The sequence below is a fragment of the Hirundo rustica genome, chromosome 1, assembly GCF_015227805.2.
Source record: "Hirundo rustica isolate bHirRus1 chromosome 1, bHirRus1.pri.v3, whole genome shotgun sequence".
NCBI lineage: Eukaryota > Metazoa > Chordata > Aves > Passeriformes > Hirundinidae > Hirundo > Hirundo rustica.
The window spans coordinates 36,708,763-36,722,760 of NC_053450.1; the positions used below are offsets into that span (position 1 = coordinate 36,708,763).

The following is a 13,998-nucleotide window of genomic DNA, read 5'->3' on the forward strand; positions in this document are numbered from 1 at the left end:
AAGTTCATTTCCACCTATCCCAGCTATGGCCAGAATGGGTACTATGCCTGTACAGGGCATTAAGAGATATAAGGAACGAAAAGAACAGTGCTCATTTTAACAATGTGTATATAATTCTCCAATTCAAAACACAATTAAAAATATCTGAAGCTCTCTATCAGCCACTACACCCCTTTCCAGGACAAGCAACAACAGCAGGCTGTGTGTGAAAGGACTGATGGAATCCCAGTATGGAAAGAAACGTGAACTTACCGAGAGGAGTATTTGGATAGCGCTGTGAATGACCTCTAGATACTGGAAATCAATGATGCAGCCTGTGACAGAGACGTAGGAGTAATCCTCTAGGATGCCAGGGGAGGAAGGACGCACCACCCTTCGTATGCAGCCGGGCCCATGTTCCCGCCACCAAGAGCGGTGCATTGAGATGTTAAAGGTCATGAGATCTGTCTCCTAGGAGAGGGAGGGAAAAAGTGTGAACACGTTTGACTTTCTGTTTTTAAGGTAAAGAAATGGGAAATAAAAGACCTTTTCTGTTATAAGGGCAATGGGATAATTATCCTTAATCCTCACCCCAGCAATTCTAGCACGAAAGTAGAATGTTAAAGTGGAGTGATGAAATTGCAAATATTCATTGATTATTTTGTAGTTGTGAACAGGAACTTCTGCCGGGCATAAGAACCATCATATCAGGTACTGTACAAAATACATGTTCCCTTGGACTTACAGCCTGAAAAGCAATTTTGATGTTACTTGATTAGAATGTTACTTAAGAACTCTTTTTGTTTGTTTGTTTGTTTTTTAAGCAGACAACAGAGCCAGTACTGGAGACAACCTAAATCAAATTTATGTCATATTTTATGATTTCCATCATCAGATTCAAATGAGATGTCTCCAGCCAAGCACCCTGCTCTCTTTTCTTCCCTCTGCCCCTCATCCAGATGACGAACTTCTCATCTTAGTGAAGAAACATACATTTGTGAACTGATCTGGGTTTAAAATAAAAGCAGTAAGTTCTCTTCACTCAAATCATCTTCCTGGTCACATATTAAACCTTCCCAGATTAGTACTGGTTGCACTCTAACCCATATGGGATGTCTAATGTCTGTGCATTTTAGTAAACTTTATACTACTTCCACTTGGAGCGGTGAAAGTAGCAAACCTACTAATGTACTAAAGATTTTCTAAGAGCTTACCTATGAAGTACAAACAGGAAAATTAATTTGAATTAACAAAAAATTAGGGTCTTTAGGTCATGTATAAGTAAAACACTGAAGTTGAATGAATGCCATTTAAATGCAAAAAACCCTCAACCCTCCCCACTGGAGATAAATGAGAGTTGAGTTATACTGATATTTTAAATAATTAATTCAGATTTTTGTTTCCATGTTTCCCATTCTGAACTCCAAGTAAAAAAATGTCTGCAAAATTGTCAGCTGTATGACCACAAAATTCCCCTGGGTTCCATACACAACAGTTTGTGGCACTGTCATGACACCAATTTGCCCTTTGCATCCCACAAATATGTCCTGTCTGTGTCCATTTACTTCCACCCTGACCAAAGGGAAATTTGGTTCAGATTCCAGTTGCAGAAGTAGTTAATTTGTTGTTTTACTTCATTAATTGCCTTTATTCTGGCCACACCTGAAAACTAACAAGGGAATTAAATCCTGCCATCCTAACTATATCCTAGTTATCAGTAAGAAATCTCCTTTGTGATCTGCTGTTTTTTTCTACACAACTTCTCTACCCTTCAAATACAGAGATGCTAGATTTCCAGATGCATTATTTTCAGTTGATGATGCATTTGTCTTTTGACTTTGCATGTCAGTCCTTGATAGTGGTTCAAAAAATTTTCAGCTGCAACATGAAAACAACTTGTGAAGTAAGAAGCTGACAGACAACACAGTTTTATGAAAATATAATCATAAATATAGAGTCACAGGAAACAGCCAGGGTTTTCTGTGTAGAGCAATGCCAGAGATTGCACAGTGTTATCAAGTGCTTTTAAAAACTGTCAGCTCTAAGAAATGCCAGTTGTCAAGCAGCACACACATATTCAATCTAACCTATTTCAGAAGCTCTTTATTGAGAAGGAATATGGACTGGGTTAGTGTGTATCAAATATTGTGAGGTAACACTTTGTTGTCACAGCTATGGGAATAAGTTGTGATGTCTATGGTGTTGGTGTCCCAGCTTTCTTTGCTCTTGAGGATTTATTTATCCTTTATTGGTTTTTGTCTTTATACTTTTAAAATTATAGCCAGTGTTCATACTTGGTTCACAGTCGATGACAAGATTCCATAGGGAAACAGCTTGAGAAATTTTGTTAACACATGTACAATATAAGATTTTGGCACGTGAACAGTACAAAAATTGCTTACTTGATGACCATGTTCATGTTTCAAGGCTGCTGGCGATTCAGGTAAGAAGGAAACAGGGGAAAAAACAAAAAAAGAACAAAAAAACCCCAAACAAACAAACAAACAAACCCCAAACCCAAACAAACAAACAAAAAAAACCACCCAAACAAAACAAACCCCAAAAAGTAAAAAGTCATCACAGCATTTGCTACCTTTAAAAAAATAAATTTTTATTCAGAAATTCTGGATAAAGTCTGCAAGAGGAGATTTTCATAATTACTTCTCACTTTGTGTATTACATCCTGAGCTCTCAAAACAGGTAAAAGTAGATAATGACAGCCCAGCAAGGATCAGTTTTAGAAATGCAAACAAGACCACTTGGTGCATTAGCTTGACCTCTGAAATATCACTGCACAAAATGGCAGCCATAAGCTGTTCGAGCTGATAAATGTTAAGCTGCCAATCAATAAAAGAAAACCTGACAACAGGAAAAATCAATTTTTACTATTTTTTTTTTTTTTTAGCAGCTGAAACACTTCTCTCTAACTACTTGTAGATTCTTAATCTGTAAAGTGAGTTAAATTCGACAAGCATTAAAAAAATTAACCTGTATCTTTTTATAGTCATTTACAGAGCCATAGAAAATTCTAAGACTCTTTACTGGGATGTACAGGTTTTAAATATCAGTGAACTCCAGAGAGTGTTTTGGTATTTGTAAATTCACAGCTTGGAAACCCTGAGCATGCTGGAAAAGCTGCTGCCCAAGTGGCTTATTTTCAGTACTACGTTTAATGAAAGAAGTTAAGAATTTTCAGAAAGTACAAGCAGATGCCTGAATTTTTTCAATAGATCATTTACTATCTTCCAATTTTTCATATATTAAAAAAAAAAAGGTATAAAATGCTTAATCATCCGCAAGTGATAATTCAAATGCTTATTTCCTTGAACAAAATGCTACTTCAAAGCAAGAGACTCAATTTCAGGCTCTGTACAAGAGAAACCAAGTCATCCTTCTAACTAACCCAGTTGGGATTCATTTAACAGTTGAAATTTCAATCATGGATGGAAAATTGCTCTCTTCTGAGTATCTATCTTGACTTTAATTCCATACAGAAGCAGGTAAACTATACTTTCTCAGGTGATAACCTCTCAGATAGACACCACGAACAGAGAGGGGGCAGAACACAGGCTACGATCTTCTAGGAAAACTGTGAGATTTATGGAAGTGACACAGGGAAGTGAAGTCCCATCTCCTGCTCCTCTCTTCTTTAGTCAGCATTAAAGCAATACTCCAGTCTGTGGTAAGAAGTTTGCCCCTGACTATAGGATCAGCCTCATAATCATACTTTACTGCTGTAGAGTCCCACTTTAAGCCTTTAAACTATATACAGGATTTGTGTTGGCTGTCAGCCCAAGGATTAATTTTGATTATTATTGGAAATCATTGCTATGGCAGATACGTTCTTTTAAGGTGAGATGTAATCCCTGTGAGTCTGAGTAACGCTGTTTCTAAGTGCTTGGAGATAACGTTTAATTTCATTATGTCTGCTTAAATTCTGCATTTGGTTTCAAGTGGATGTTTTCTACTGGGCAGGGCTTTTGAGCAACCTGATCTAGTGAAAGATGTCCCTGCCCATAGCAGGGAGGTTCAGATGATCTTTGAAGGTGCCTTCTGATCCAAAGCATTCTGTGGGGTTTTTTTATTCAATTTTTAGGTGGTGAATCTAGGTAAAATTTAACAAATCATAGCATAAGAAGGCTAATTTTAAACCTATACTGTAGTACCAGGGATGATGTTCCTTTCATTTATTTGTGTAACAGTTACACACAGTGTCTATAAAAACAACATTAGAAAAAATTAATGAGAAATTAGGACTACCTAAAATAACTAGTTTTAAAGAAAACAAAAAGAAGACGCTGAAACTCTAGGGAGAAAACCCAATGCACCAAGATTGTCTTGCATAACAAACAAATATTATGCTGTGACATGATTACCACCACAGTGTATGCTTCTGCTTTATGACATGTTATTTTATATTTCTTTCATTCCTTGCTAGTATTTAAAAATACACTCTTAGGAAAAGTATAACAAAAACAGTGTGGTGTTGAGCAGGATGGAGGAAAAGCACGTATTTCCTTCAATAAACAGCAGTCAACACTTGAAATTTTATAGACAAGTGAAAGAGCGCAAAGGTCTGGCAAAGCATAATGTTAGAGATCTCGACTTTATTGTTGCTTATGTGGTAGCTAGCCCTTCCTAACACTTTTTATTTTACTGATACATACTATATTGCTTATTATAAATGGACATTATGCTGAGGCATTAAGTATTCCCATTCCATTTCTTAAGTGTGACACTGATGCTCTATTCTGACTTGCTACACATATTTTGTTTAAGCAGCAAGGAGAAAAGATTTTCAATCAAACACCTGCTCAACAGGAAATAAAAGTTTATACGCATATTGCTAGAAAAGGAATAGTACATTTCCTTGTAATTCCCTACATCCAATTATGTTTGTAATTAAGATGCAGGGGTGCTGGCAGGGACAAGGGACACACACATTCCTCAGTATCTAATCTCAAGGAGACCTTAATCCTCACTAGATGTAAATGATGTGTTCCAGCATTAAATCCACTCTAATTGTGTACGTACTTGGAAACATGACCATCAGCCATCAGCCAAAGACCCCCACTGGCAGCATAAACTTACTTTTCCACCCTGTTTTTACTGGAAACAACAGGTTCTGATTGCACCTTCTACATTCCATCTCCTCTCACTGCTCCTGAGCAAACAGTTTTGAAGGCCTGGGCAGACAATACAGAAGAAGAATGAGGCCATTTCCCATTTCCAAATGGGGAAACTTGCATCACTAGCTCCCACATTTTCTTTACTGGGATGACAATTTTTGAATATTGATTAATTTTTTGTCCTGTTTGTTTTGAATTTAAACTCTTGATTCACTGTTACACTGATGGCTTTTACCTATTCCGTGAGCTAGAGGTTGAAAGTAGCTCGCTCAATAACTGTGGTAGCCCACTCAACTGCTAATGGGATAGGGCAATGAGCCATGTTGATTCCAGGCTGCTCAAGATATAGTACAGTCAGTATCTTTACCTCATCCTGAGGTGAATAAATGACATGAAGAGCATTATTAAATTGAAGCTTGACTCTATTGGGACTATTCATCTCTCTGAACTGGATGGCAGACTGGACATAGTAAATTCATCTCTGTGCTAGCAATGCACACTAAACCAGAGCAATAGCGTGATACACCTAAATTAATTACCACTAAAAGAGAAAATTCACAGTACCAAAATCTGCAGACATAGGCCAGTAGGTAACCCCAGCATCATGGGCTGAGAATGGTTAAAAGAGGTACAGAGGCAAAGCAATTTTTTGCTTGGTGTGATTAGAGGCTCATGGTTCCCACTTACAGAGATTAGAGGTTCACAGACTGTAATCATAGCATCAGACCATGACTAAAGGAAGAGATTTCCATATTGAGCATAACTTTTTTTTCCCCTAATCTATCTCCACTACAATGCTTTTTAACCATTTGCCAACAGGCTACTCTCCACATCTACAAGCCTCCAAAACAAAAAGTATGAGTTAAGCTCAGCCAGCACTGGCTTCTCATCCTTTTTCTACTTTTATTCCTTTGGCTATGCAGTGTTGCCAGATTTTATTTAATTTTTTTTTAAAGTGAACATAATATTTTGGAAATTTATTTGGAAATTAGGCAGATGATATACCTATGTTTTAAAAATAGTTTCCCTGCATTGTTTAATTTGCTACACGCTCAGAGATCTGTATATGGGTTTGCAAAGCGAGCAATTTTAAAATTAGATTTACCAAAATTACTAGAAAAGTGGAATGCAGTGGAATGTCTTTAGGAAGCAAGAAGGCAAGTCAAGAAGAGAAGCAAACCACTGTCTTCTTCACACAGTATCACTTGCAAGAACAAATTAAGAGAACCAACAAGAGGCTGTTTTTGAACTTGTTGTTCCTGAAGATGAGCTCTGATCTTTGGCAATACTCAGATACATGCTCAAATCCCAGCTCCACATCTTTTCCTTGTTTGATCTCCCTTTTGTGACAGTCTCTCTGTGAAGCAGCCCAGAGAGGTAACAGAGTATGGCAGGAAAAGGCTCCAACACACAAGGAAAAAGTGGCTGAGACAGGGTGATTTGATCAATATGAGTCTTACCTTCCACTTGTCATAGGAAATTCAACATGAGCACAAAGAAGTCACAACTGCCCAGAAAAGCTGTTGTGTTCCAGTGGAGTCCTTGACATGTGATTAAGCCAAGCACTTGCTTTGAAAATTGCTCTCACCTATTCCCTCTGATGATCCAGAGGTATGAAAGAACACCGATTTGGAGTGATGCCAAACTCTAAGCTCTGCTTTGAGTTTTGAAGACTGGGAATACGACAAGGGTTTGTATAAAGCCAAGGGTTTCTGCAGATTGATGTGTCCCTGTTGTGGTTTCAGGCAGATTTTGGGAGAAACCCTCCCACGGGGGCCCCCTCCCCTCCCCCAACCGGTTCGGGAAAAGACTTCCTCAGCGAGAAGTGGAAAAAACCTGTTTATTAAACAGGCAAAGCACTCCCAGCACAGTACCCGATGACAAGAGCTTCGTGCCGCTTACGGAGGATAACAAACTTAAAGAAAGTCTCCTCTTGAAGATAGTCACTGTGCTCCGCTGCTCCGTCTCCGCTGGCGCTGGGAGAAAAGGAGATGTGCAGGGCTGGTCTTGGTGGGGTGAGTCCCCTGTGGAGGCCCCCGGTGCTTCCCCAGGTCCTTAGTCCGGAGAGGTTGGAACAGTTCCGAGGAGAGGGCAAAAAAGAAAAAAAAAAAAAAAAAAAAGAAAAAAAGAAAAAAAGAAAAAAAAAAGAAGAAAAAAGCTTCAGCTATTCTACAGCATCTAACTACGCTAGCACTAACTAACTCACTGCCGGGGAAAAAAACAACAGAGTTTCTTTCGTCTTGCAGTGTTCCAACTCCCCTGCTTCAAGGTCACTCCGATGAGCAGAGTTTTCCTGGGGAAAAACAAACGGCGCTTCCCTTCCCCTTTGCACCCAATAGACGATTGGGGGATACACAGTCACCCTAGGACAGTCCCTAACTCAAACCATACCCGATTTTGGGTGAAATGAAGAAGCAAGGCAGAACTGAAATGTAACAGATTGAAGAATTAGAAACATCTCTGGCAAGCCATATACAGCCATCTTTACCAATGATGTAGGAAAACATCTCGGGCCAGAGAGATGGCAAAGGTTAAAAAAAGCTTGAAACATCTTAGTGTACAAAAATAGGAAAAGACTGCAATTATGGGCCATAAAAAATTCTGTCCAAAAGGTTTATAAACTACAAGCCTTTCAAAAAGGAGTTTATAACATAAAACAATTTCAAGGCTCAGCAAGAACATTTTAACTTTGTTGTTGTTGTTGCTGGTTTTGAGCAAAATTGCTGAAATCCCTGTGGACTCATTCATACATTTGAAAGATCACAAAATTAAAATTTAATGCCTCAAAAATAAGCTGCTGCAACACTTATAACAAACTCTTTCCCACACTATTTCATAATATTTACCATATTTCTTACAAATTTTTCTTATTTAATATTTCTCATTAAAGCAGACAGGATCAGATTCATGTGCCTGAGTACCTCACCATATTAACAATCTAAACATTCAAAAAATACACTGCTTAAAGAAATGGAGAAGACTTTTGGAATATTGATGGGAACTGGATTTCTACAGTTAAAATGGAGAGGTCTGGATTGGGCTGATCATACTAAAAAGTATTAATTGTTTATAGCACCTTGCCTTGTGCCACAGACATCCTAATATTACAAACCTTGCATTTGGTTTGTCATTTTTCATGCATTTCCTAGTGATGTAGAACCTTTTTAGTTCTAACATCACTAGGAAATGCATGAAAATAGAATACACAGTTTGTGCCAAAACCCCACACAATCCCATATGAGGAACAGATGCAATGTAGCCTCGAGCCAAAACAGGATTTAACTTTGTTATTCTCCAAATAACCGTATTTTGTTCACAGTGGTTGTGAACAAAGACAAAGCACGGGGATAAAGGTATGATTAAGAATATAATGTCATAACAATAGTACAATTAATTTTAATATTTACCCTACTTTCTGGTGGGCTCTGTGCTTTGTCTGTCCGTCTCAACTATAGGAATACCATAACATCTCTTGCTATGCAAGGAGATAAATTCTATTCTAGAAATAAACACAGGAGAGCCTGGGTCCTAAATTTAAAGGTTTGTCCCAGAGTCTGATGACACTAAAAAGGACCATAAAAAGACTTTTGAAAACTCACTTAAGTGTTAAAATTTCTGACAAGAAAAATAACTCCCCATTTTAAGACTAGCCAAAAAGCTCCTACCTGCACCCAGGAACATTTTAAAGATTAATAGGCCAGTTTAAGTAACTGCTGTTGTGTTCTCTGCTTTGCTTGCTCAAAGCAATGCAATTGTTCCTGACATTGCCAGCTCTTGTTTTATGACAAGTTTAGGTATGTTCAGCATTTTTGTTAAAGCCTTCATTCCCAGGCTGTCCCAGGGACATGAAATTACAATAAGAAGTTTGCCTTGTTATGAGAAAGTGAGCTGAAGAGGAAAACTTCAAAACTCATGAGCTCTGCTGCTAGGCACTTCCACTCTGTGCAGTAATTTTCACTTTTTGCTGTTTCTCTTAAAGGTGGGTCCTGGAGCCCAGAAGGGAGGCTTCTGGATCACAAGTTCAGATCACAGTTATCCAGGGCATCACATGTCATAGTCCCTCATCTTGGACCATCATGGATCCATCAGGGTATAGGAAAGGGCCAACTGTTCTTCAGTGTTTCAACAAAGACCCAAGTGCACCCTAGTAGCTTAAAAGAGAGGATAAGGAATATTAATATATAAATCAAACTCTATGATTCATGGAAATTTTGTAAGAACATCCAAATTTTTGTTTTAGAGTGTGTGCAAAGGGCAACAAAAAAGATGTTCTAATTCAGTCCACAGATTAAACGAACTCTGTACAGCTCATTGGATAAGACTGTCTTACTTCTCAACTGCCGAGAATTAAGAGTACACACTACCGAAGCTCTTCAGAAGACTCAGAATACAAAATGAGACACGAAGCAATAAGCAGCAGAAATTATTGAGCTGAGAAGGGTCTGTTTGCTTACTTGCTTTCATTTCAAAGAAGCACAAGATGCTCTCAGAAAAATACCTTTCCTCACAACACTTTTGTTTCTATATTTCTTCTCTGCAGTTACAGATCATCATATTTTTGCCACTCCCCCAATTTTTGTGGTGCTGTTTGCCAATGACCTTGGCTTTAGCAGAGCAATCCTTTATCAGAGGCTTCATCTGCATTCTGCTGAAGCAATGACAGTCTCCAAAAAGAATTCAATAGCATTTTTTTAAAAACAGCAAAGACATTCCCTAAAAAAACTTTAAAGTCAGATGATGAAGTTTTAAATCCTTCCTTTCCCAGCAGAAGTGAAATACCTATGACTACAGAAAAAGAGAACCTGCTGCAGCAGAACTCAGTTATTAAAATTAATTTAATTATTCTTTTTACATTTACTACAGGCATTAGTCCACATTTTAGGTTCCTTGAAACATTTTTTACATGTACGTAAATATATAAATATATGTGTATATGTGTAGAGTCTATTTTATTTATGTATATGTATGGTATACATATATTTATACATTCATATTTAGCTGTAAAAATTAATAACTCAACAGTGCTTTCCCAAGAACAAATGCCAATTGTGGTCAAATAAGGCAGCATTACAAATTTCCTTCAGCAGTCCATTGTACTTTGATCTTAATCAGATTAATTTAATTTGCAGCCTAATCCACCTCCAAACCTCAATAAGCTCACAGACATTCACACAAAAGAGACTTTTTATTTGTTCTCACAGGAATTTTCAGGTTTTCGGAGGACTATTTCAGAAACAAGGATCCTTTTTTCTCTGGCATCACCTCTCTATGGGTAAGTCTATAATCATAATGATCAAATTCCTCAAATTCATTTGACAAGATTAATCAAAAGTATTTGACAGTGTCCAGTAACTTTCGGACAATTTCAAGATTGCCATGCTGAAGAAAATCAGTGAGGTGCTAAGCCTTATTTTTTAATTTATTTTTTTAAAATTTTGAAGAAATTTCTCACAGAAACTATTTTAGTCAATATAGTTGACTATGATCCCCAGAAATATATATTTTTTAACTCAAGAGGCAACTATAAAAGTCTCTGTTAATAACAAGTCTGGGTGGATTACTTGATGGTCCTTTAACAGATGTTATATAAATCTGGTCACTTTAAGAGATCCATAAAGTCGCAGTGAAGCCTAATGATCCATTCACTCTGTCATGTCACAGACTTGTCACAGACTTCATCATGCAATTTTTAATATATTCTCCTCAAATAAATAAGAATAAAATGAGACCACAACAAAGATATAAAAGCATATTAATATTTGAAATTATTGTTTTATTTCACTCTCAAATTTGAAATTATATCAACAGACAAAGAGAAGAAAGATGAACAATTTTTAGATGTACTGATAGAGTTGTGAATGACAGCAGGACACAACGGGAAAAGAACAAGTAGTATTAACACCAATTTACATATTGACTGAAAACAAAATCATGACTACTATATAAAGTCTTTCCTCTAACACATATATATGTATTAAGAATTTTCAGCTTCCCTGAGGAGAAAAAGAACCAAAATATCATCAATATAATTTTTTCTGTAAGCTCATGAGCATCTACAAATTCCAATATATTTTGGAAATCATTAAACTTTATACAGTGGTAATTATTAGTATCACTAGAATTTTCTCTTTGCAAGTGTTTCTATTTTTAAAACTGGTTTCAGGAGCAGTGATAAAGGATGTCAGTGTGACTCCAGGAGACAGCTGAGAGCCTGAGAAGCCTACAAAGCTACAGAGTTGATTTGATAAGCATGCATGTGCATTATTTAATTTCAACAAGCATCCCATTGACATAAGGGATCTGCACATATTTGCTGGATGAGGGCCAGTAAAAAAAGCTATAAGAAGTATATGAGAGGAAAAGGACAAGAAAGGTATGAACATGTGGGCACATTTACAGGCCTAATTGTGTATTTCTTAGGGAAAATACAGAATTTCTTTGGGATAATACAGAATTTCTTTTCAGTATAACATGTCCTATATAGGGTTGTGTAGCACACTGAGGCATAAAAGAAGGCTTTCTTGAACAAACGTGGCATATTTTGCTATAAAACTCTAGTTAAATCTATTAAAACTGTCCACAGGTAACTGTAGTGGATTTTAGAATTTCAGGTGCAACTGTTGCTGGTTTAAGAATATGTATTTAAAGATTTCCCTTCCAGTCTTTGGGCAAGGAATATGAAGAGAGTAAATGTTTACGTTTAGTTTATTCCTCACATGTAGCCAGCTGATGTCTGTGTGCTGTGTGCTGGGGCTGGTTTTTAATTGGGTAAAGTTAATTTTCTTCAGAGTTGCTGGCATTGGGCTTTGCTTTGGATTTGTGCTGAAAACAGTGTTGATTACCCAGGAATGTTTTTGTTATTGCTGAGCAGGGCAAGCTGAGTTGTTTTCTGCTCCTCACCCTGCACCAGCAGTGAGTGGGCTGGGGGCTGGAGCTGGAAGGGAATACAGTCAGGGCAGCTGAAGCAGCTGTGCGGTGCTTAGCTGCTGGCTGGAGCAACTAAATTCCATGACAGTGCTAAATAGCAAAGAGAGAGAAAAATTCAGTGCTAAACTTGTCTTGGGGAGATGGTCGACAGGAGAAAGCAGGGAAATTTAAAGATGTGGAGATATTAAGAAGCATGGGAGAAAGCTTCCTGCCTTTGATTGCTCCCTGGCCTTTGCAGACTTTCCCACTGCTGTTCCTTCACTAATTACCTCTTCTCAGAGCCACAGACTGTGCAAGAGTTTTGCTTCTAAAAGCTCTGCTGAGGGCTGTGTGGATGAGAGGGGATGGGTCAGCTTTAATTGCACGCTGGCTGGGCACAGGAGGCTGCATGGCTGTGGGCATCAAACCACTGCCAGCTCACGAGAAGGCATCTGTGGAGAACAGCAATCAGCCCTGCTCAGGAATGCTGCCTCAGTGTTGTGCATTTGGATATTGTCTAACAAGGACAGGGGTCAGGAAACATGATGGGAAAAATCTCACCAAATGCCAGCCCCACTTGGTACTTCTAGGTAACGCTCATGTCTTCACATCTAAAGCAGGGCAAGTCTTAACACCCACACGCCTGGTTTTAAATGTAAATTGCATAGTTGTGATGTGTTCAATCAGCCACAGGTAATGCAGAGCCTCAGGACTTCAGACAGCTTTGGAATGGATCCCTTTAAACGTAACTGTGGACAGGGAAGCACACACAACGCTAAACCAAAGGGATTTGAGATGACAGCACAGCTACAGAGGCATATCAACATGCACACCTAGAAAACAGATACACCTTCACTGCTCTCCACTGAACTTCCCCGTTTGGCATCAAAATGGATTTTGCCAACTTGATAGGTCCATTCTTTAAAAATACAGCTACTCAAGCAAACACATGGAGGGCATTAAATCATTCATACACTGTAACCAGGCAGGCCTTTGCACAGCTGGCAGAATGCTGTGGGGAGAGAGTACTTAGCTTTGCAAGGTGGAAAGCAAGGTAAACAAAGGCAGACATCTGAACTTGGCAACCCTTTTAGAAACTGTAGCTGTTATTTATGATACTTTTCCCTTTCCAGCAAGAAAAGTGAATATTATACAGTACAGACTTATGGCCTGATCATGAAAAAGTAAAATACCCAAATAGAAAAGCACCCCACCCCCCAAAAATCCCTGAATGTTCACATTGTTCTCTTGAATTTTAAATGCACTCAAAATGAAGCAGTTTTTTGGCTGAAAATGCACTTCCAAAGTAAAAGTACTAAAACCCAGTAATTAAAAAACCATATGTCTCAAAGTTTTTCTCTGAACAGGCTGGCTTTCTACAAAACACCTTATTTCTCAGAAGGCAAACAATTTGTTTTCCCTGAAATAAAAACCATAAAAGCCAACAAACTTTATATAGGAATCTGTTAGTAAAACAAAAAGGAGGAAACATCTCTAAACAAAGAGGTTTGCTTACACTCACTTTAAATTCTGTCACAGATGATTCTTTGGACAATCGTTAATTTGTAAGAGCTTTCTCTGTATGGACTGTACTAACTCATAAATGAAGGAAAAAAAACCCCAAAATTAAAAAATCCATACTGAACAAAAATTTCCTATTAATACAGTATCAAGAAATCAAAGAGAAATAAATCACACATTGTGGCAGCCAAACCCTGGTCACAGAGAAGTACTTTTTCAGCTAAACTATTATGATTAGACTGTCATGAATTCCACCACCATAGAAACAATTAATAATGTTATAAAGGCATTTTAACCACCCTTCTTTTTGTGCTGTCATATGGAGACTAAACGGTAACAAGATGAGGAGGCTTTGTAATTCACAAACGTAATAATGACCAGTTGTGACCACACAATTTCAATAATTTAATTAAACTAAATTTAACTCCTAACTCTTGTAGTAGCATTGCTGTTTAGCCCAGGC

At 37.8% G+C, this 13,998-nt stretch overlaps 1 protein-coding gene across 3 annotated transcripts in view; it reads right to left on the reverse strand.

The window, feature by feature from the left end:
• NKAIN3 (sodium/potassium transporting ATPase interacting 3) overlaps positions 1–13,998 on the reverse strand; it is a 346,346-nt gene that overhangs the window by 90,222 nt on the left and 242,126 nt on the right. For all 3 annotated transcript variants that reach the window (XM_040067999.1, XM_040067990.1, XM_040068008.1), the window contains exon 4: positions 253–450. In XM_040067999.1, the coding sequence (XP_039923933.1) occupies positions 253–450 (198 nt within the window). The remainder of the gene's footprint in view (positions 1–252; positions 451–13,998) is intronic.